The sequence below is a fragment of the Phycomyces blakesleeanus genome (assembly GCF_001638985.1).
Source record: "Phycomyces blakesleeanus NRRL 1555(-) unplaced genomic scaffold PHYBLscaffold_2, whole genome shotgun sequence".
NCBI lineage: Eukaryota > Fungi > Mucoromycota > Mucoromycetes > Mucorales > Phycomycetaceae > Phycomyces > Phycomyces blakesleeanus.
The window spans coordinates 576,383-600,021 of NW_017265135.1; the positions used below are offsets into that span (position 1 = coordinate 576,383).

A 23,639-nucleotide genomic window follows, 5' to 3' on the forward strand; every position below is an offset into this window, starting at 1 on the left:
GCTGATTATATCAATAAATACAGAGAAGAAGAAAATTAAAAGTGAGCTCAAGTTACATAGGGATTATGGTCATAAGTAAAATAAATTGACGGATTTCTCATCGACATCTAACCAAATTGCGGCCAAACTACGGCCAAACTACGGCCAAACTACGGCCTATATAAAACATCCAAAAATGACCAAGATATAGGTATGTTTTACTTGCCCACTGGCTATTTAAGTCTATAACTACCAAATAGCATTAAAGTTTTTAGATTGACAACCACATCTTGTTGAGTCCGACAACATGTCTCTTCTTATTACTGGGACTTCTAAGCGATACGGCTAGTAAGTATGCCAGAGTGACTCTACTGGACATATTTTGAACAAGTATAAAAGAAATATGTATCGATATAAATATAGTCTAACTGACAAAATAACAGTCAATAAGTAAGATCCTTCAACATATATAACTGTATGTTTTGTTATTCAGTTCTGCAGGTTGGGACATGGTAGATTGATTATTATATATCCATATACTATGGTAAGGAAGTTTGGGAATTTTTTTTGCAAATTCAAAAAAGATGAAAAGAAATAATCAAAGACAAAGACACGACAGCTGAATAGATGATCTTCTTTGAGTCTATAGGACCATACCATCTAAAGACCTCTATATGATCAAGCCTGGGTTAAAAGAACACTTTTGGAACTCCTTTTCATTTTGAAGTGTGAAGCGATCAGTAGCCTGGCTATATCGGGATCCAAGATAAACCTCATAACCCGCCTATGCTCAAATCTTAAATCGTGCTTTGACAACTTGGCGTTACAAGATTGTAAATATTCTGAAAGACTTTTGTCACTGAGACCCGGTATAGCTCGTAACAAGAATGGTATGGAGGATGGGTGTGGTAAGTGAGTAAACTACGACTATTCTGGTGTTAAACAGTATACTATTATTAAATACCAGATACATTATCCGATGGTCATGAAGGGCATTTGTTTTAACACCGTTAGAAAGAAGATGGAAGTCACTGACAGTCAGATCTTTGAAGGTCGTGTGCTTCCACAAGCTCGGCAAGTATTAATAGGTTTTAAAAGATAAAAAGAAACATATTTATTAAATTTCAGATCAAGGATTCCAATTCCATGCACCAATTATGAATTACCCTGATGTTTACGGCTGCCGGGTTTTTGAGACTTCAAAGAATAAGTTTCCAAGTAAAGTCATAAGCATAACTCAGCTACGCTCAATCTCGAAGCTTGCTCTCAAGCTTAGTGTATAAGCATGTCTAACAATGTAATAAAGGGATATTAATTATGAATACAATATTTCTCTTTATAGAGAGAGCTATCTGGTCATTTGGAAACGATGATCATACAATAGTATATTTAGATTATGACCTAGTATGAGGGTATAAGGTGATGTTATAAGTATTAGTTCTTAAATTTGATTGTATTGAGTAATGATACAAATTTAAAGTCTTCACAAAATAAAATAGAAGAAGCCAATTTCTAAAAGTACAGCTAGAATTCATTCATGGTAATTACACAGATTATTATTAATAATCAATACACTATACTCCAATATTTGCACCATTTTCTTTCTGAAAATGAAAGTACCGTTAGGTAGCAAATATGCCGTGTTCAATAAGGGGGTAGGGATGATGATGTGTTGGTTTATTGTTCTTCTTCACAAACTCTGTTGTTTGAAACCAACTTTCTGAAATCATTTTTCTTTTCTTTTAAACTTCTTTGGGAACAATCATACCCGTTCAAATATAAACAAAATAGAAAATATCATCATCTTTGAGCCTTGACCTCACGAAACCCCCTCAATAAGTCCCTGTGTAGATAATCTAGTACTTATAGCGTTATTACTGGTTTTATTATTATACATGCTATAATCGTTATTATTGATATCGCTGTTATCACTAAAGAAATTTTCAGAGAATTCAAAATAGATCAACAGATACCACTTGGTACCATTAAGCATATTTCCTTATTAACATAGCCAATACCACATTAAGAGTTTTGCAGCTATATGTATATGTAAGTGAGTAGCGTACTTATTGTATCTGACGCAACTGTTAACCTGTCGTCTTAAAAATCCGACTTACATTGTTATGCTCTTTAGTAACCCGATAATTAGGACTTGCTAACTAGTATTTGAAACGTCTTTAAAATAAAATAAGTTACAAGAATGACGAATTATGGTTTCATCTTATACATTCTTGTCCAATATTTTTTCTTTAATTTATGAGTATTAGGAAATCAACGAGGACTGGTACAAAGTTAATCGACGTTTATCAGCAATGTAGAAATGAGCCAAAAGAGCAATATTTTATTAAGACTATTTACTTATACTAGAATTAAAAGATTATTATTATTTTGGATTCAACATTAGATACACATAGTGTAAGAGCCAAGATAACCATCTATTAAAATAACTGATAGACATTATTGGCTGTATAGCTTATTTATTTATTCTGGTAAGCTTTTTGTGTTATACAAGCTTGTCTTGTTTTGCTTATATACATAATAGAAAAAGAGAGGTAGCTATCTAATGAATTACAACTCACTTTTATTTTTTATATATTACTATTGATTCTTTACTTGAAAAATTCTTGAATATATGTTACTTTAGCCTTTGGAGTCTAACATGCATTTAATAAAGATATTAAGGCAGAGAAAACGACAACTGGAATCATTATTCTGTTTCAATTTACAGATGGATTTTCCTTTCTGCAGGAAAAAAAAATGAAAAAAAAGGTATTGTGACTGCTCTAATAAGCGTTGAGGTGAGGAGAAACGATGTACAGAATTCAATGCTTTCTTTGGCTGTACACTACACTACATTACACTACACTACATTGCATTACGTTTACACACGCTACACACTACACGTCACACGCTAAACTACACTAAATTACACTACACATATTATATACACTCTATACACAAAATGTCTGATCCATCGCGTGTAGATTCACCTGCCTCGGGTCCTTTTACACCAATGGAAATTGACAATAATTCCACCCATGAACCTACCCAAACTCATCCTAATCATGATTATCAGTCAATTCCATTGAATGCTACTATCAAGCAGGAACCTATTGCTCCTACTACTCCTGCTCCTACTGCTGCTTCTGCTTCTGTATCTGCTCCTCCTACCCCCGCTCCTGTTACTCCTGTTGCCGCTTCTTCTCCTGCGGTTGCTCCTGCCCAACCTCCTCTTCCTCCTCCTTCTGCTTTATCATCATCTTCTGCTCCTGCCCCTTCTCCTGCCCCGGTTGGTGCTGCTGCTGCGTCGTCGTCGTCGTCGTCATCATCAATCGAAGCCATCGTTCCAACACCAATGGACCATTCACGACTAGATGTTGAGACTGATGGCCGTGAAAAGAATTTAGCTGAATTCTTGGCCATGATGGACAATTACACCCCAATCGTACGTATAGATTCCATTGAAATTCATTCCAAACGAAAAGAAAGAAAGAAAGAAAGAAAGAACGAAAAACAATTTTGTTTTTTTTGCATTCTTTATCTTTAATCCCTCTATTTGTTTTATTACTCAATGTATGTATGTGTGTATTTATATTACTCTTATTCTCCTTTAGATTCCTGATGCAGTAACAGACTATTATTTGAGTCGAACAGGGTTCGATTGTGATGATGTGCGGATGTAGGTCTCAAATTCAATTTTAAATTAATTCATTAGATATATATATACATATATCGTGTATGGATCTATATATCAAACAGACAGACAAACAAACAAACAAACAAACAGAAAAGGGGAATGTGAAGCTAAAAGACGAAAGAGAATAGAAAAAGACTTTTGGCATTGGCAGCTCAGAAATTTGTTGCTGATATTGCTACGGATGCATTCCAGTACTGTAAAGTACGTCAGTCAGGAAACCGCAGAACTGGAAAGGTAAGAAATAATAATGATAATAAGATGGATTTGATAGTGTATATATAATATAATATAAAAGAAAAAGAAATGGAAAGAATGGTTGTAGCAATGAACATGAACACTCTCTTTTTATGCAACCGACATTTAATATATATATATATGAATGTATTGATGATAATGATTATTATTAGGAGCGTAAGACAGTTTTGACAATGGAGGATCTTTCGACTGCTTTGGCTGAATATGGTGTGAATGTAAAGAAACCAGACTATTACTCGTAAGACGAATGGCTATTTTGTGTATAAAGAAAACATCAACAGCAACAGCAGCAGCAACAACTACAACCACAACCACAATCACAACTACAACAATAACAATAGCACCAACAACAACACCATCAGCACCATCATCAGCAACAGCAGCAAAAACTCTATTTTTTTTATCCCCTTGTCGTGAATGAGTCGATAGACAAAAGTATATAATTATGAAATAAAGAAAATAAAAGAAGAGAAGAGAAAGCTACTTTTAATGAAAAAAAGAAAGAAAGGCACCAAAAATGAAGGGAAGAAGTATATGGATATATAGATTAACAGGGAGTGTATGCTTTTTTATTGCTGTATTTGATAAACTATATCTAAATGATAAACAGTTTATAAGTCTGAGTGTTTATTGAGACAATGAAATAAATGTACAAAACAAGGTCACTATGGTTTTTTTCTATCTTCTTTTCTTCCTTTTTATTTTTATTTTTATTCTATTGTACATTCTTTCTATATATATATATATATATACTTCTTTAAATTCCAATATACATATAATGTCTATTGATTGTCTTGATGATGAGACTCTGGCTCGCATTCTTCAGGATGAAGAAAATGAGCAAGCAAACAAACGACGAAAGATATGTGAAGATGACGAAAGATTGGCTCGTTCGATTGATCGAGATCAGAATGAGATTACGAGTGAAATATTCCCGGACGTCCACACACTTTTTACAGCATATAATCCATTATATTTTGAAGACAAGCTTGGGGTGGTAGAGGTAGAAAATAAATAAATAAATAAATAAAATTATAAAATAAAATTATTAACTATTTTATTTATATTAATTCAAATAAACAAAAATTGTAAAATTGAAAAAAAAAAGCTTAAATGGTCAAAACGCCTTACACTCTGGTTAGAAAGAAAGGAAATTATATTCCTTTTCTCTTTATTACTATCTTGTCTTTTATGCTGCTGTTTTATTATAATTAATGTCCAATTTTTCTCTTCTTTGCCTTTGCCTTTGCCTTTTGTACTTCTGTTATAGTGCAGGTATCTGTTGTTATCGACTGAATGGTGAATGTACTATCAAACTATCAGAGCCTCTTTTGAAGCTACGATCATCTCAAGATTTGGTTGATGTTCTATTGGTAAAATAAAATAAAATAAAATAAAATAAAAAATGATAATAATATCAGTAACATAAACCAAAATGTATCTATTATATACAAATTATAATTATTATTTTTTAAAACCCCCTTTTATATATTTTATTTTTTTATGTTAAGCACGAGATGATACATGCCTACCTATTTATCACCAAAGGACATTCCAGTCATGGTAAGAACCAGATTTTTTACTTTCATATTTCTTGTACAATTCAATTCAATTCAATTCAATTCAATTCACTTTTGTACTATATTGTTATGTATTAATCATATGAAATAAATAATTTATTTTATATAAGATGGACATGGCCCAGAATTTTTGGAGATTGCGAATAGAATCAATAAGGACGCCAATACAAACATTACTGTATATCACAAGTGAGTGCAACTCCCCCCTCCCTCCCCCCTCCCCTTCTTCGTCTTCTTAATATTACAAGGGTTCATTGTTACTGATTAAAATATTCTCACATTTTACACAAAACAAAAAAAAATAAAGCTTTCATGATGAGGTGTCTTATTATCGACAGCATCGATGGCAGTGCAATGCAAGTTTATACCCAATATATATATATATATTATATGTATGTACATGTATTCACTGTTTGTTTGTTTTTTCTTATATCTTTGTCTAGGGCCCTTGCCAAGATCAGGCGCCTTACTTTGGTATTGTGGAAAGGTCAATGAACAGGTAATGATTATTAATATAAAAATAAACCTGATTGTTCTGTTGTCTTACCATTCATTCGCTCATTCTTTTTTTGTCAAACTTCTTTCTTTTTTTGAAGACCACCCCAGCCGGCGGATCGGTGGTTTCCCGAGCACCAACGGACGTGCGGTGGCACATTCACCAAGATTGCCGAGCCTGCTCAAAAAGTCAAACCAGCTCAAAAACCCAAGATCAAGCCATCTGGTCAAAACCTAATTACTGATTATGTATCTGCACCTCTACAAAGCTCTTCTAAGGTGTCTTTAATCAGACAACCAACAAAGAAACGTTGACAGATTATAGTGTAGCACATTATATTATATTATATCATATCATAGCATAGCATAACATAACATAAAATAGCATAAAATGAGGTGGATTTCATTAACAAATTTATTATTATTGTAAATAAAATAAGACAAAATGCCTCGGACCTTTCTCGGAACACCAATTTTTCTTTTTGGGTGATATGCATGACCAGAAAAATGAACACCAAGAGAAAGATGTCCAGACTAATGCGTATCTTGGTGCAGGGCCTGTGAAGCCGGACATCTTTCGGATAAGGGAGCAGGCACACAAGTCTAGAATATATATATATATATTCATTTTTGTTCATTCATTCATTCATTCGTTCGTTTCTTTTTTTTCATATTAACTTTTGCTCTTCTTTCTTTCTTTCTTACTTACTTACTTTCTCTTCCTTTCTCTTTTGTTTCCTTTCTTGTCCTTGTTCTTACTTGGCTTTTCATTTGGAGAAATTCCTTTTGGCTTTTTTTAAAAGAAAAATGATGTACAAACCAAATGTCAAATACAGTCCTGTATTGAGCACCACTCCTTTGCTTTACTCTCACAACACCATCTACGATCCTGCTCTTGGTAGCCCAAGGATTAAAAATGACGGCTGGAATACTTTAGACCCAGACAGTCCACTCAAGTTATCCGACCAACACATCCTGCGTCAGGTACAACAGCAGGCATGGTGGCTGGATCGTGATTACCGATTTTGCGGTCTAGCAGTTGGTCTTGATGGAATTATAGGTAACCCTTATTCTGCTGTTCTATAATTAATATTATAAAAAGCACCTTGACACCATAGTTTATATTAGTATTTAAACACCAACTAAAACAAAAAAACATTTTTTTTGTATTCAATTCAAAAGGCTTGGTCCCAGTAATAGGCGATCTTGTTGGTGCTGTGTTTTCACTTCATCTCATCTGGATGGCCTGTCAAATACGCCTACCGCGTTACATAATATTCCAGATGCTTCTTAATGTCCTGGCAGACTTCTTGGTAAGCAATTGAATATATATATATATATATATATATATTGGTTTGTTTGTGTATTGACTAACAAATTGTGTGTTAAATATATATATATAGATTGGATTGGTTCCTGTAGTAGGTGATATTTTGGATACTATGTTTCGTTGCAATATCCGCAACGCACAGATGCTTGAGAAACACCTGCTTAACTCCAATGCACTTCGACAACCTGAACAAGGGATGGTTGAAAACGAAAGATCCTCAACACCAGCAAGGCTATCAGCATCAGCATCAGCATCACCGTCACCGTCACCGTCACCATCAGCATTATTATTATTATACAAAGATCCGTCCAATATTTCATCGGATGTTATAAAATCACATCCCACAGATAAACCACCCTGCGTCCCAGTAAGGGCAAGGGCAACCCACATGACCAACCATCTCCTCACACCCACGCCGTCTGTGTGTCAAGAGCACGACACTTTCGAAAGCATGTCAGGGTCACCGCTGCTGGACCAGCCCCAGACGCCACCATCTGAAATGAATATTCAAATGAACGGAACACATTGCATTCACCACAACGACAATTGCGATGGTCCTAACGGTAGTAACAGTGACTCGGTTGATGCTGCCCTTGTCGATCTTCTCAAAGTGACCAAAAATAATAATCACAACAATCACAAAAATAATGATTCATCCGATGGCAACACACTCGGTGACACGGTCCAGAGTGACATTGCAGATTCTCCGCAATCAGCGTCACGGACAGCACCAACAACAGAAACAACAGAAACAGAACCAGCAATAAAAAGTGACTCAGCCGATGATGAAGCAGAATCTGACGCACACACAAAAGACAAAAAAGACAAAAGTGAGGAGGACAAGCCAAAACTTAATCCATTGGTTCACAAGCCTAATAAGTTTGTTGGCAAACGCCAGGCATTCTCATTCTCAGTCGGATGCCAGGACACCCTTGTGGAATGTAGTCCTTTCAACAAATTTGTCACAGCCAAGCAAAAGAAAAGAATCATCCAGAAATCAGGGAACCCGACTGATCTACTCGTTGCTCTCTATAATCCAATTACTCCTCTTGAACAAAACGACGCCTTACAACCATTAACCGGCAATAGCCAGAGCAATAACCCAAATATCAGCAGTAACAGTAGCAGTAGTGGGCAAGAAGATGATTATAATGGTCTGAGTGTCTCTACTATCGTTGACCCAACCAAGATCAATCTACAAGACCGTATCATCCTAAGACGAGAGTCCAAAAGACATTTCCGTAAACCTCTTCGACGATCAGCAAAATGTTAAATATATGTATACATATTACTTTAACTTCTTTATATATTTTCTTCTTCTTCTTTTCATTCAACCATGCACAGTACTTTTTTTTTTTAAAAAAAAAAGAAGAAAAATGAATAAGAAAATAGAGTTAGTCTGCTGGCCATTTTTATCTCTCTTACTTTTCCTTGCCTTCATTTCTCTCTAAAGAAATGAAGAAAGAGTTCATGTCCTTTCAAGGCATGATCTTTGTTACTTTCTTGCTAGAATTATCTCAAAAACGAGCAAAACCTGTATGTACGCTTTTTATTTATTTATTTATTTATTTTGACATTTTACCCACAATTCCTCTTCTTTTTCTTTCTTTTTTTTTATTCTTATACATATACATATACATATACATTACATATACCTAAAAAAATACATCAAGATAAAAGTTATAAAACAATTGAATTGTGTTTGATAATATTTTTTATAAAGAAAATTATCAAAGATGAAGCAAAACTGGATGATTGGATTCAGTTGTGTAATGTATAGTGTGTGTGTGTGTGTGTGTGTGGACCAGATGACTTTAAACACAGTTACATTTAGCACCACACACTTCTCGAAACGTTTAACAAGGTGTAACCATAGTAACTATAATAACCATAGTAACCATAGTTGTCATGAAGATTTATTTATTTTAAAAAAAAAGAGTTTCAAGCAAATCAACAGATTTTAAAATTTTTCTAATACTTCTTAATATATATATAATATGTATATATGTATGCATGCATGCATTTATGTTATGTATCTTGAAATTATCTGTAGAATCAAGAAACGTAATTCTATTCTTATTTATTTTTTAAAGAAAAGAAAAGAAAAAGTTTAATCAAAGATCGCTTAGCAACCATTTTTATTCTATTCTATTTTATTTATTTATTATTATTATTATTATTATTATTTTAAAAAAAAAAGCGAGGAGTTTTTCATTTTAGACAGGCATCAATATGACATCATGAAACCAAAAGAACAATATATATATTATATATATACACGTATATGAAAGGTAAAGAAGTATTAAAGTGAATTACATTTTTATTTTTGCTTATTTATCTTATTTCACTTGTTTTTATTATTTTTGTTGTTGTTGTTGTTGTTGTACATATATTCTAAATTATTAAGATTCTTTCTTTCTTTTTTTTTAAACCAAAAAAAACCATATATATATTGAAGACACATGAATAATAGTAATCAACAGAACCCGCACCAAAACCCACATCTGCATCATTCAAATGGGGTAGATGCTCCTCCCTTTAACTCTACCGACCGAATCGAAATGATTGTTCAGGAGGAAGCAGACGTAGTTGGATACGAAGCACAATCAAACTCGCAACATCAGCAACATGAAGCAGGAGGAGTGGGAGGAATGGGAGGAGGGGATCCTTATGTTGACAAGATCACAAGTAGTCTGTGGCGTAGAGCTGCTCAAATACAATCAACACTAGGGTCACTTACCGGAAAAGAAGACTGGGAAGAGGCCGGTCGGCGCAAAGAATTAGAAGCCCAAGACATGTATCGAGAAGCTCAAGCACGAGCAGAGGCACATGAACCAAGTTGGGCCCATGGTGAATATGAACGATGGATGGGAAAGCTGGAACAAGCTGTTGGGCACGTCTCTGGTGACACAGATATGGAAGCCAGAGCACGGCAAAGAGTACAGAATGGGACAGATGAAGTTGAAAGAGCTACTGAATGAATAAATTGAAATATATATATATATATAAAAATTACCTTATCCCATCTTCATTCTGTCTATTTCTATTGTATTTCTATTGTATTTTATATAATAAAAAAAAAAGTCAGTATTGTAATTATTATTTAATATAAAATAAAATAAAATAAAAACTTACCCCAAACACTCAAAAAAAAAATATATAGAAAAAAATTAATATTATTTTATTTTATTTTATTCCAGCTTATTCTATTTGATCCGCATTTTATTCTATTTTTTATATTAAAAAAAAATTAAAGACAAAAAAAAAAACAGTCAAACTCAAGTCAGTCAAATCGAGTCAAATTCGAGTAAATTCAAGTTAATCTAATTTCAAGCCTTGTATCAACCCCTACTCCTCCTTCTTTCACTCTTATAATTTTTACCTTATCACAATCAATCAATCAATCAATCAATTGATTTGTGTATATAAGACATATTTTCTTGTATTATTTCTTAACCTTTATCACCTTTGACAAAACATGTTCCCTGCCACTACCGAGTTTGATCCCCAGCGCTTTGCAAAGGACCCTCAGTCTAACAAAGATGATAAGACATACAAGGAGTCTACCACAATGGAGCCTTTGGTCTTGACATCTCAAAACAGCAACGCCAATAATGACGAAGACTGTCATTGCGGTACACCAGCCACCATTAGTCGCTTCGATCCCAATGACAGCTCTCTTGACGGACTTTTGATGAACAACCGTCGTTGGGTTAACTCCATCATTCGTGAGGATCCTCTATTCTTCAAGAACATTGCCTTGAGACAGGAACCAAAGTTACTTTGGATTGGTAAAGTATTTAAGCAAAATGAATGACAATTATAGTATAATAATATACACATATTTCTTTTGTTTAAATTAATTACATTCTATTCTATTCTATTCTATTCTATTCTATTGTGTTTTTGTTGTATTTCAATCTATTTATATTTATCCTACTTCCATTATTAATATTATTTTCTACAGGCTGTTCGGACTCTCGTGCACCCGCAAACCAACTCGTGCAGCTTGGCCCGGGTGAGATCTTTGTTCACCGCAATATTGCCAATGTAGTCAATCACTCGGACCTCAACTGTCTTTCTGTCATTCAATACGCCGTCGAAGTCCTCAAGGTAGAGCACATCATTGTATGTGGTCACTACAACTGTGGAGGTGTTGCTGCTGCATATGGAAAGCAACAGTACGGTCTTATCGACAACTGGCTGAGAAACATCAAGGATGTTTACAGACGTAAGTTTATAAAAATGTATATATATATATATGTGTGTGTGTTTTAATCTCATGATCCATACACACAAATATACTATACACACTATACAAAAAAAAACAATCATGATCATTTTACTAATTTTTTCTTTTCTTTCTGCGTTTCATCATCATTTATCATTCACCATCATCATTCATCATAATATTTGTATACCAGTCCATCAACAAGAGCTGGAAGAATTGGATAACGAAGAGGACAGAATCCGTAAATTGGTCGAATTGAATGCTATCAACTCTGCCAAGAATGTCTGTCACTCTACCATTGTCCAAAATGCCTGGAAAAATGGTCGCGCTTTGACTGTTCACGCTTGGGCCTACGCCATTGAAGACGGGTAAATATAATATAATATATTATATAAATTAATTATAATAATAATTGAGTATTAAAAAACAAAAAAATGCATTTTTTTTTAGTTTGGTTCGTAAACTTGATTGGTCGGTCGACAACAACACTACCCTTCAACATATCTATCACCACTAAATTATACAAACCCCCTTATATATCATACGTATAAAGAAAAATATACACAAACACATACACTTACAAACTAAACACACGTCCGTAATACTACTATACTTTCTACCTCTTGTATTTTCTCTAGTATTTCTTATCCCTGGTGAATGAATGAATAAATAAATGAATATAAATAATAATAATAATAATAATAATAATAGTGCTATTAGGGGAGTTCAATAGCCTTTCATACTTTTTTTTATTTTATTTAAATAAATAAAAAATTAAAATTTTGAGTTTAAACTACAAAAATCATTGGTTAATATTAATCTAAGAATATTAAAATACTTTTTTAATTCATCAACGCCCTTCAAAAGCACTCGCATTTTATTGGTTATTATTTAAACTCAAACAGATAAGGCATAAGAGTTCAAAAAGTTTAAAAATTAAAATTAAAAAAAGTTGTTGAAAGCCCCCTTTTTTTTTGTTTAATTACGATATCCTATTATTTTATCTCATCTCTTTAATACGTTCCTGATGCCATTTTTCTAATTCAAATTTCTAAAACGTTATACTTTAAAAACGAATTTGCTTCTTCTCTTATAATACCATAAAAAAATTAGATTAGAAATTGAATTCGTCACGAACGTGTCGATTTTGATTTTGATTTTGATTTTGATTTTTTTTTTGACTTTTTGGCTACTGCGTTTAAACCTATTTTTTTTTTTAAAAAAAAAAATAAAAAAAAAGGGGGGGGGGGGGGGAGGAGGGATGGGACTGCCTTCTGCACCAGCTTGATTTTTTTTTTTTTTTTGCTTTTATTATAAGCGGGTCAAAAGTCATTTTCGTGTGCTTGGTTTGAACATTAAGAAACACTTTTTTTTTTGAAATCCTAATGGCATCTAAACGCAAAACACGATCAGAATCTGGACCAGCTCGCAAGTCTAAGCGAGCCTCTTCACAAAATAAAACACCTAAACTGGAAGTGACCCCAGAGCAGGAGTCAGTACCAGAGCCTGGTAAGCTAAAAAAAAAATTCCTGCACAAAACATGAACAAAGAAAAAATCTACAGAAACTGCACTATACTGCACTGCACTACAATACAATACAATACAATGTACAAAAGTGAAAATAAAAAAAATGAAAACAAAAAGTAAAAGTAAAGAAAAAAAATACAAAGATTTTCTTATAAACGTTTGTGTACAATACACACACACGCGCGCGCGCGTGTATGTGTTTGAGTGCAAGTGCAAGCACAAGCACAAGTGGAAATTCGTGTACATATAGATCTTTATTTTTATAATGGTCATTATTTTCACATAGCTGGTCTAAAGTTCGCCAAACGCTTGAAAGCAGTGGTCTTACCAACAAAAAGATTGGCCGCACTTCCTAAAGAAAAAGAAGAAAAAGTTGTCAAGAAAGTCAAAGAGGCACCAAAGAGTGCGGTTGCTACACGCAAACTATTGGCACAAAAAAGAACAATTGAGACTGTGCAAGTAAGCCAGGAAGAAGATCTAGAGACCGAGGGCGACGATGATGAATACAAAGAGAATACTGAAAATGGTGGCGATGACGACGAAGAAGACGTTATTGAAGACGTTATTGAAGAAGAAGATGAAGATGATGATGATGGTGAAGGCGAAGAAGACGACGAAGAAGAAGAAGAAAGCATTGCTGCAGCTATAAAGGCTAAAAGATCATTACGTAGTTCTAAACCTTCACCACCACTCAGCGCAATTGCTGCTCGTCGCGCCGTTAAAGCAGCCATGCCAAAAGAAGAAATCCAAGAGTATAGTGATGAGGAAAAGGATGATGATGAAGACCAATATTATAGCGGGGAAGAGCTTTTGTCTGTTGGACATGAAGAAGAAAATGAACTATCAGCAGAAGATGAAGATGAAGATGAAGACGAAGATGAAGACGAAGATGAAGATGAAGAAAAAGATGAGGATGAAGTTAACTATGCACCATCAGAAACAGGCGAGGATATCAGCTTGTCAGAAAATATGGCATTATTAAGTGATGGTAGTGGAGCTGAAGCTGCACGTACAATTCGAAAGAAAGCAAAGCCGTCCGCCAAGAAACCCAGAAAGTAAGTATTTGTATATATCTGTGTATGTGTTTAATATGTAATGTTTATTTATTTTCTGTAAACTTTTTAGCTTAACCTTTGATGAGAACGCTCTTTCAAAATTCTTGCCTGTGGAAACTAATGTTGTTGCGTTTGACCACAAAAACGAACACTACCTTTGTATTGGACTTCAGAAAGGAGAAGTAAGAAAAATTACTCCCATACACACAGTACACACTACACAATCTTCCAAAAAAAAACAAATTGCCCAAAATTGTTCATCCACGACCAACACCACCACCACCACCACCACGATAATAATAGTATTCATTCACTAATCATATGTATATAAGACTCTCGTGTTTGCTGGACAAGTTCTTGTAGCTCCTGTATTTGGCGCCATTTCTATCATGGGCTCTGTTCTCTCATCATCAAATAACTCTATTGTACCTACCACCATTCCCTCGACTCCTCTCACTCTTTCGTTCCACCCTGTCTTCTCACCCAAAACACACTCACTCCTGATGATCACACCGTCTGTCAAGCAGGCCAAACCGCGAGTTTCTGATTTCCAGACCACAATCGACCATCTAGACAAACGCCTGAGTCCCATGGCGAGTCGTCTGAAACAGTTTGAAACAATTTTAATAATGAAAGATGTCACAACTGGTCTGGAAGAACTTGAAGATCTCTATCCATCTTACAAGAGCTTGTTTGAGTTTTCCAGAATGACTAAAAAAGATGAAACCATCTTACCTATCAATTCACTAAAAGGATTTCATCCGGTAAGCCTAATTCCCTCCCTTTATTTTTTTTTCTCCCGTTGTCCAAATAAAAGCTAAAGATTTTGTTATTTCGTTAATATTTCATGTATATATTGATAAATCTAGATTCTGAATGCGACTACTGGTGTCAGAGCTCTCAAGACACCCATGTCTTGGGATAACGAGATTGATCAACTGATTCACCGCTCTAGTCTGGACCATAAGCCAATTATATCATTAGTTTGCGGAAGCAAGAACCTGGGCAAATCCTCACTGTCTAGGCATCTTGTCAATCGTTTGTTAAACAAGTAAGTAGCAAACATATAGTACTAATTTTAATAATGTTCACTGACTCACTGACTGACTAACTGGCTTACGGATTAAATGAATATATTTAAAAGCTATAAACGGGTTGCTTTTATAGAAACTGATGTAGGTCAAACAGAATTCACTCCTTCTGGAATGGTTTCTCTTCATATCCTCAGTTCTCCTATTCTCGGTCCTCCTTTTACTCATCAGAATACTACACCGGTCCGAAGCTTTTTTATCGGCTCATCATCAGCCCAAAAGGATCCTGCTTATTATCTCGAATGTATTGAAGAATTGATGGCCACATGGAAGTTTGAATGCAACAATAGCCATACAAATATGGATGATGACGATAACGATGACGATAATGATGACGATAATAGTGGGATAATCCCACTTGTGTTTAATACTCACGGTTGGATCAAGGGTCTTGGTTATGATCTCCTTCTCAGCATTACCAAAAAGGTTCAACCAACAGATGTGTTTGCATTTTATTCGCGCCAAAACAGCAATGCACACAATCTTCCTCCTACATTTGCAAATTCCGTCAGTATGATCTGCTGTGATACTGACCAATCTCCATCATCCTCTCCTGTTATGCGCCATGTTCAGGGCACTACAATGAATGGTACCCTGTCCGACCGATACGATGCCTCTAATTTGCGCGCCCTTGCCATGATATCTTACTTCCACCAGACCCCATCTTCAACATTGTCTCCTGGCCAACCTGGATGGGACTTTGAGACCCGGCTTGTGGAACGTGTGCCTTGGACCCTTGATTGGCGGCACCTCAAGGGAGTTTGGATTCTTTTTGAAGAGGTTACTACCCGTCAGTTGCTCTATTCGCTCAACGGCAGCGTGGTTGGGCTGATAGGTGATGTGGTTGATTATAAGCCAGTAGAGAGTCAGCGTTCGGTAGACTTGGCTACACAAGAACAAAGTTTGGTAAATTTTATACTGTGTGTTTGTGCATATAACATACAAAGATTCTTACATATAAGTCTATATAAACATGCATGTATATGTATATATGTATATATATCTTTTAGGTCTCACCTGCTTACTTTGATTCTCTAAATTACCCACCTCCACCTCCTAGCAAGACCACTTGCCATGGTTTGGGGATCATTCGTGCAATTGATCCTTCTAAACATGCACTGTTGCTCTTGACCCCTCTACCGCTCGACACCCTGAAATTGGTTTCTGGAATTGTAAAAGGAGATCTTGAGTTACCGATCCAATGTATGCTGGACGAGAAGATGGGAAGTGGACCAGGTATCTGCGGTGTCCCATGGAACATGACGCCCTATGTTACTACTGAGGCCAGAGAAGGAGCAGGAGGAGACTCCCTTCGGGTGAGACGTAACTTGATGAGAAGAGGTCAACTTTGAGAAAATAAAATAAAATAAAAGAAAATAAAGAACAAGAAAGAGAAAGAAAGACAGGCTGTGTAAATCTATGAATTAATATCATTATCATTATAATTATTGAAATATATACACAGCAGTAGTAGTGATAGTAGTAGTGATAATAATGATAGTAATTTAAGCTTGTCGTAATTATTATCTTGTGCTTTTTTTTTTTTTGTTATTTTAGAATTCGATTGATAAGATATAGCTTCTTTCGAGCACGCGTCTTGTAACTCACTCGTTAAAGGCATGCTTCTTATGGTTTCAAAAAAAAAATTTTTTTTTTTTTTTTTGGGGGGGGGGGGGGGGGGGGGGGGGGCGGGAAGGATGAAATACAGTATAAAATATAATATAAAATAAAAAAAAGAAGCTCTATATGTACCAAATCTCATGTGGTTGCTCAACTAGATAATTTTATCCGTTTCTATAGACAGACATTGCCTTTTTTGGACATAATGTGGACAGATTTTCGGGCGAAGGAAGGAGAAAGCACTCTTTTTTTTAATATTTATATATTATAATTCTTTTGTAGGCAAGGCAGTCAGTGCTTTGTTGTGAAGCAAATAATTCGCTGTAGAATGATATCCATTATATATCCACTATATATCTTAATATCTCTCCCGCAATGTCTCAGGGATTATGTACAGTATAATAAAATAGGCTATATAGTACAAGAAGTGGAGATTTCGGAAACGCATGAAACTTGAAGCATCAAAAAATAGATTATTCACATTTTCATTTTCATGCTCTTATTAACGCCTTTACTTTATTTCCTGTGCGTGTGTTGATATATAGATCTAAATAGATATATATATATATAGATATATTACAATGATTTTAAATCGACAAATTAGAAGTTCGGTTTTTCCTCTTTGTTTTTGATTTTTTTTGTTGTTACTTGTAAGATATTACCATCACCTGGCTTCTTAATGAAACGTTATTTTGTTCTTATTCTTAATTTTTAATAGTCTTCAACTACAAAATCCCTCCTTTCCCCTCACCTCCCCCTTTATATTATTATTATTTTTTGGTTTCCCCTTATTGATTGATTGATTGATTGATCGATTGATTTTTTTTGAAAGTCTGTGTACATATTAATTTTTTTTGACCTCCAAATAATTATAATACTGAAGAGATCTTAACCTTATAACTGAATGTCCAAAAACAACAAAAACAACAACTTTTGGAGATTTTTTATGGCTTGCGTTTAATTTCACAGTATAACGAAGCGAAATAATAATAAAAGCGATTTTTTTATTGGTAGCAAGTATCTAATATATGTGTATACATATATGTATATATTAAGATACACGTATCACTAAAGTACAAATCTTTATTTTTGTCTTAATTGATACCATAAATAAATAAAATAAATAAATAAAAACTATACTTTTAAGAGAAATAGAATTAAAGATTATTCGGCTACCTTGACTACCGACCATCGTAAAACTCCTGACATTAATGCCAATTAGCCACATTCTAAACATATTTTGTATTTCTTGAAAAAGAAAAAAGAAAAAAAGAAGGAAAAAGAAGGGCATCTGTCAAATAATGTACAAGATCTCAGGGTTCGTATTAAGATTAACATTATATATAAAAGAAAATAAAAAGTTTATTGTTGTTGCCAAGTAACAAACTCACAAGTGCATACACTGATCATAATAATATTAATAGAAAAAAAAGGGAGAATACAGAGAGAAAGAAAAGCTTCTTGATATAATAATAATAATAATAATAATAATAATATTGTTGTTGTTGTTGTTGTTGTTTCCAACGTATGTATAAATATATATATATACGTGTGTTTGTGTTTGTGTTTTCGTGTGTGTATAAATCAAGGTAAAACGAGGTTTCATCTTGATCGATTTGAAATTTTTAAAGATACAACATAAAGAAGTCTTAAAAAAAACAAAAAGGAAATCGAGAAATCAATCTGACCTTGATTCAATTTTGTGCGTAAAATAAAATAAAAAAAGACCGTTGAGTACAGAAATTATATATATATTTGTGGAGTTTATTGGGGGGTGTGGGACTAATGTTGGACAAGAAATCAAGAAATCAAGAAAGAAAGAGAGGGAGAGAAAGCACGACAAAGACGATAAGGTCTATCATGCTTTCTCACAAGATTTCTAATAAATATATATACATAGATACATAGATACATAGAGATTAATATATGTATTGATATAAGAATCGATAATATTTACACATACACATACACAAACAGATAGATATCTATGTATATATTAAAAGCAGAAAGAAAGAAATAAAGAACGGACGAACGAACGAACGAAAGAAAGAAAAATTTAATATTATTATTTTCTTGTTTGGTTCCTGGTTGTCATGGTTATAAGAAAATAGTTTAATTTACGCGTATCATTTAATTATTTATTTATTTATTTATGTGTAGTATGTATAGTGTATGTAGTGTGGATTTATTTTTTCTTTTTTGGTTTGTTTGTTTGTGTATATGTATTTCAGTTGCCATGGAGAAGAGCAAAGAAAAGGAAGATGACCTGATGGTTCATTTTTTATTTATTATTGCCACCACTCAAAAAAAGGGATTTTTTTTTGTAGATTAGCGTTATTTCCTTTTTCTGTCCACGTGTCTAGATAGTCGTGGTTATTACTAAACCTGTTCAATGTTTGAATTTAAAAAGTATAATTTCTTTTCGTTCTTTTTCTTTTTAGTTTTTGGTGGTAATAATAGTAAAATGCCAAAAAAAGAAGGCACAAAAAAGAATAAAAAACCCCAGAGTTCGGAAATATACTAAATATTTTTTTTTATTTTTCTTTTTACTTTTGTAAAGTCAAGATCTTACTAGTCAAATATAACGTTTATGTAATTGCTTATTTGTCTCTCTCTCTCTCTCTCTGTATATGTGTATATGAAAATCTGTGTGTGTATTTGTGTGTATACATATATATAGGGTGTATGTGATTAAGTGTGCAAATGATGCACATATATAAAAAATATATAATAAAGATAGAAAGATCCTTGGCTTTATGTCCAGTCAGTTGGGTCAAAATTAATGATGTGGAGGAAGTAAGGAAGGAAGGAAATAAAGGAAGAAAGAAAAAAAAACTTAATGAGACAGGTACACAATAAAAATCTCGGCTACTGGACTCCCGTGATGACGAGTGAAGTAGCAATATAATAAATGTATATAGTATAAATATAAAAATATGAAAGAAAAAATATAGAAAAAGAAAACGTATTTAAATTGTAGGACAATCTTTAGAGCACCAAAATTGGAAGCGAATGAAAAAGAAATACATCGGCGATCGAACCCAAGACACGCGATGGGCAAAAAAAAGAAAAAAGAAAAAAAAGAATAAAGAAAAATGAACCATATGTATGGAGTACTTCTTTAATACTTTTGATTCAATTAAGAAATGTGATTCAATAAGATATATATATATGTATGTGTGGAACACAGCAGGTTTGCTTGCATGCTTAGTATGCTTATATGATTACTATGCTGTATATGCGTGTATGCGTGTATGCGTGTATTCTTGTATTCTTGTGTGCTTGTGTGCTTGTGTGCTTTGTGTGCTTTGTGTGCTTATATACACATAGTTATATTCCGGGTGGTGATTTTGATGGGAAGGAAACGCAAGATCTACAGGATGACAGATCGTTTGTTATATATATATATATTCTACTGCTATTGCTACTGCTACTGCTACTGCTACTGCTACTGCTACTGCTACTGCTAATAATACTACTCTTATTATTTCCCTCCTCTAGAATGCTTTTGTTCTCTTTATTTCACACATATTCAGTCACCAATACATTCATTCATTTATACATTTCACTCATTTACCTTACTACCTCTTACCTCTTCACAAATAATAATATTATATTTCTTTTTCTCTCATGCTCTCATGCTCTCCACTCCTCTCCCTTCTTTCCCTTTTTCTTTTTAGCTAATTGATATTGGGTGGTGTTTCACAATTGACTTATGTCCTGTCCACTCCCTTGTTAGTAATTTTATTTTATTTTATATTATTTTATATTATATAGTTCATCTCCTTAAATTCTATACTAATAAGAATAAAATAAAAATAAAAATAAAAATAAAAAAGATAAAAACTTTCATCTCCCGCTTTTAAAAGAAGCAATGTCCACTTCTCTCCTCTCCCCCCAAAATAATAATAATAATAATAAAGCCTATTGAAATCATACACTATTATTATGTTTCGCTCACGTTTTTCTTTTCAAACGCACATCTATAAATATTTCTGTCTTTCTCTGCTGTCTTGTCTTCTTATCTCTTTCTTTCTTGGTTTGGACAACTATTGGCCTCTCACACAAGAAAATAATTGAAATAATATAAAAAACAAAAGAGCAACTGAAAACTCCCCTCTCTTCTCTTCTCTTCTCCTCTCCTCTATCTCTATCTCTTTATTTTTATTTGAATTAAATCCGAGCCAATCCAAGCCAGCCCAACTCAACCCAACCCAAGCCAAACCAAGCCAAACCAAACCGAACCAAACCAAACCAAACCAAACCGAATCAATAATCAAAGAAGATATATCAATAAACAGCATCAAGTCACCAACACCAGAAGAAAAAGTCACCAACCCTTTCCCTTTTTCTTCCTTTTTGCAAAGGTGCGTTTCTTTGCTGTACTTCTAGCAAGTACGCACAAAACTCCGATTTTGTCCTTTTCGGGTCTCTCATCCTGTCGACTTTCAGATTTTTATTATATCTACATATCTACATACATATAATCTTCAGTATCGACAAAACCTGAATCGACAAACCAGAAAGTATCTTAGCAACAAACCAGAAAGTATCTTAGCAACAAACCAGACAGTATCTTAGCAACAAACCAGACAGTATCCTAGCAACAAACCAACCAGTATCCTAGCAACCAAGAAAATACTCTAAAATGGATATTCTCGAACTTATTCACTCTGAAACTCAACAAAACGAGCACAAACCACACAAATGCAAAGTTTCTAATTGCGAGAAAGCATTCAGTAAGAAGCATACCCTTGTTTTTGTTTTACTGTATATGCATTGATTTATTAGTATACAATCGTTATTATCACATCACATCATTTTATTATATAGGAAATAAAACTTTATTTATTTCACTTCTTTTTGTATATCTATATAATTAATATGCTTAAAATCGCATTGTATCTAATAAATTGTTTCTACTAATAGAACGTCGATCTGATCTGTCTAGACACGAACGTATTCACACTAATGAAAGGTAAGAAATAGTGAAAGAGTGGAAGATAGTTTTGTACGGCTGAATAAGAGTAAATAAATAAATAAGAAAATTCAAATCAATGTATGCTTATTCTAGACCATATGTTTGTCCAGACCTATCTTGTTCCAAAAGTTTCATCCAGGTACGCCTCATTATTAATACTATTTGTTTATTTATTGTACAATTTATTTTGAGCCAAATCTTCCTTACACTTTCTTTCTCTCTTTCTATTATTATTATTAATTAAATAGAGATCGGCTCTGAAGGTTCATATGAGAACTCACTCTGGAGAAAGACCTCATATATGTGAAGATGAAGATTGTGGAAAGACCTTTAGTGACAGTTCATCCTTGGCACGACATCGGTACGAATTAGATTGCTATATATATATTTATCTTTACTATTTTCCATGTGCGCATTTAAACACACACAATAATAATAATATATATATAAAGTGCTACGGATTGTCATTATTATCATTATTGTCACTATTGTTATTATTATTTTGGCGATCCGAACAAACATCTTTTTTTTTTATAAAAAAAATTATTTATATATTTATTTTTATTTTTATTTATTTTTACTTTGCAGACGAATTCACACTGGAAAGCGTCCTTACAAATGCCGTCATGATGGCTGCAATAAAACATTTGCCCGAAAAGCCATATTGACTCAACATCAAAAGGTAGCACACGAATCGGCTGTCAAGCGCGCACCTCTGCAATGGCGTCCATTGAATGAGAGTCTCGAAGCAAATAAACGCCACTTAACCCGCACGCCTCAAAGTGCCAAACGGACCAAATCCAACGCAGCTACCAATATAACCACCAAATCTATCAAACCTACCAAATACAAATCTACAACGATCGTTATTGAACCCACACCAATAACAACAGCCGAAGCAGTCGAAACAAAGGATATTACCAAACCTGCTCAAGATAACCTTAGTCAAGACAAGCCAACGTCTGTCTTATCCTACACAATGCCTCTTTCGCCCGCCCTTTCGCTTGTCGACCCAGTTTGTTATGATATTAGCCATGAAGCCCTTCTCTCACCCACCATCACCTCTGGTACGACCTCACCCGCCAACTCTCCTTTGCTATACCACAAAACCAATTCCAATCATCATCATCATCGGACCCATCATCAGAGTCAACAATCTCCACCAGCCAAGACCTGCACTCTACCGGCGATGATGATGACATGGCCAGTTACACCTCCTCCGGTTTGGCAGGAAGCGTCTGTGGAACGACCATCGGCAGCAATACAGTATGTACCTTACGTATTTGAACCCCATGAAGACCCGTATCTATCCCACAATGAGATGCATAATATCACCAATCATCTCCACACATTCTCTGTCAATGACTCCATCAATCGACACTGCCCTTCTTTCTCTCTGCCCTCCGACAATTACACTCTTTTTTCCTCCTTCCGCCAGCGAACATATTCTCAGCAAACACGATATGAACCCTATTGAAGTTTGAGTTACCAACCCTTTTTTTTAAGGTTTTTTTAAAAAAAAACATGCACACACACACGCACACGCGCGCGCGCTTATAAATTCTCACCTTGATTCCCCTTTATGATTTTATTTTATTTTAGTTTTCTGCTCTATGCCCCCCCCCTTTTTTTTATTTTTTATTTTTTTTACATTTTCACATTTTCATATATTCATATTTTCATATTTTCATATTTTCATATATATTTCTTTATATATTTCTGTTCTTATATTCACATTATATCTATATCTCTATGTATATATAAATATGCCCCAAATGCTTTTTCTATATAAGCTTC

General features: G+C 34.1%; 9 protein-coding genes across 9 annotated transcripts; all 9 read left to right on the forward strand.

The window, feature by feature from the left end:
- Positions 1–286: 286 nt before the first annotated feature.
- PHYBLDRAFT_162328 (hypothetical protein) lies at positions 287–1,389 on the forward strand (the record flags this gene model as incomplete). Its single annotated transcript, XM_018434601.1, has 5 exons — positions 287–327; positions 473–491; positions 707–887; positions 1,108–1,197; positions 1,322–1,389. 5 exons carry the CDS (start codon positions 287–289, stop codon positions 1,387–1,389), a joined length of 399 nt encoding a protein of 132 aa, XP_018297291.1.
- A 1,945-nt stretch (positions 1,390–3,334) lies between these two features.
- On the forward strand, positions 3,335–4,173 carry PHYBLDRAFT_106870 (hypothetical protein; the record flags this gene model as incomplete). The annotated part of the gene is made up of 4 exons (XM_018427964.1): positions 3,335–3,424; positions 3,594–3,658; positions 3,805–3,910; positions 4,084–4,173. The coding sequence occupies 4 exons, from the start codon at positions 3,335–3,337 to the stop codon at positions 4,171–4,173; spliced, it is 351 nt and encodes a 116-aa protein (XP_018297292.1).
- Positions 4,174–4,709: 536 nt separating this feature from the next.
- On the forward strand, positions 4,710–6,321 carry PHYBLDRAFT_58304 (hypothetical protein; the record flags this gene model as incomplete). Its single annotated transcript, XM_018440293.1, has 8 exons — positions 4,710–4,934; positions 5,040–5,068; positions 5,202–5,304; positions 5,443–5,494; positions 5,622–5,700; positions 5,819–5,871; positions 5,955–6,010; positions 6,118–6,321. The coding sequence occupies 8 exons, from the start codon at positions 4,710–4,712 to the stop codon at positions 6,319–6,321; spliced, it is 801 nt and encodes a 266-aa protein (XP_018297293.1).
- A 495-nt stretch (positions 6,322–6,816) lies between these two features.
- Positions 6,817–9,025, forward strand: PHYBLDRAFT_75465 (hypothetical protein; the record flags this gene model as incomplete). The annotated part of the gene is made up of 3 exons (XM_018443059.1): positions 6,817–7,066; positions 7,189–7,319; positions 7,410–9,025. 3 exons carry the CDS (start codon positions 6,817–6,819, stop codon positions 8,607–8,609), a joined length of 1,581 nt encoding a protein of 526 aa, XP_018297294.1. The 3' UTR covers positions 8,610–9,025.
- An 872-nt stretch (positions 9,026–9,897) lies between these two features.
- Positions 9,898–10,317, forward strand: PHYBLDRAFT_162332 (hypothetical protein; the record flags this gene model as incomplete). The annotated part of the gene is made up of 1 exon (XM_018434602.1): positions 9,898–10,317. The coding sequence occupies one exon, from the start codon at positions 9,898–9,900 to the stop codon at positions 10,315–10,317; it is 420 nt and encodes a 139-aa protein (XP_018297295.1).
- Positions 10,318–10,707: 390 nt separating this feature from the next.
- On the forward strand, positions 10,708–12,364 carry PHYBLDRAFT_184718 (hypothetical protein). The gene is made up of 4 exons (XM_018438979.1): positions 10,708–11,127; positions 11,304–11,567; positions 11,761–11,935; positions 12,018–12,364. Exons 1-4 carry the CDS (start codon positions 10,815–10,817, stop codon positions 12,082–12,084), a joined length of 819 nt encoding a protein of 272 aa, XP_018297296.1. The 5' UTR covers positions 10,708–10,814; the 3' UTR covers positions 12,085–12,364.
- Positions 12,365–15,061: 2,697 nt separating this feature from the next.
- PHYBLDRAFT_15211 (hypothetical protein) lies at positions 15,062–15,709 on the forward strand (the record flags this gene model as incomplete). The annotated part of the gene is made up of 2 exons (XM_018432841.1): positions 15,062–15,201; positions 15,295–15,709. Coding segments are annotated over 2 exons (555 nt in total), but the record flags the coding sequence as incomplete, so codon positions are not given.
- A 153-nt stretch (positions 15,710–15,862) lies between these two features.
- Positions 15,863–16,594, forward strand: PHYBLDRAFT_157196 (hypothetical protein; the record flags this gene model as incomplete). The annotated part of the gene is made up of 2 exons (XM_018433581.1): positions 15,863–16,147; positions 16,252–16,594. Coding segments are annotated over exons 1-2 (542 nt in total), but the record flags the coding sequence as incomplete, so codon positions are not given.
- A 4,876-nt stretch (positions 16,595–21,470) lies between these two features.
- On the forward strand, positions 21,471–23,319 carry PHYBLDRAFT_179048 (C2H2-type zinc finger transcription factor; the record flags this gene model as incomplete). The annotated part of the gene is made up of 5 exons (XM_018438091.1): positions 21,471–21,600; positions 21,791–21,839; positions 21,936–21,981; positions 22,091–22,203; positions 22,431–23,319. The coding sequence occupies exons 1-5, from the start codon at positions 21,510–21,512 to the stop codon at positions 23,317–23,319; spliced, it is 1,188 nt and encodes a 395-aa protein (XP_018297299.1). The 5' UTR covers positions 21,471–21,509.
- Positions 23,320–23,639: the final 320 nt, after the last annotated feature.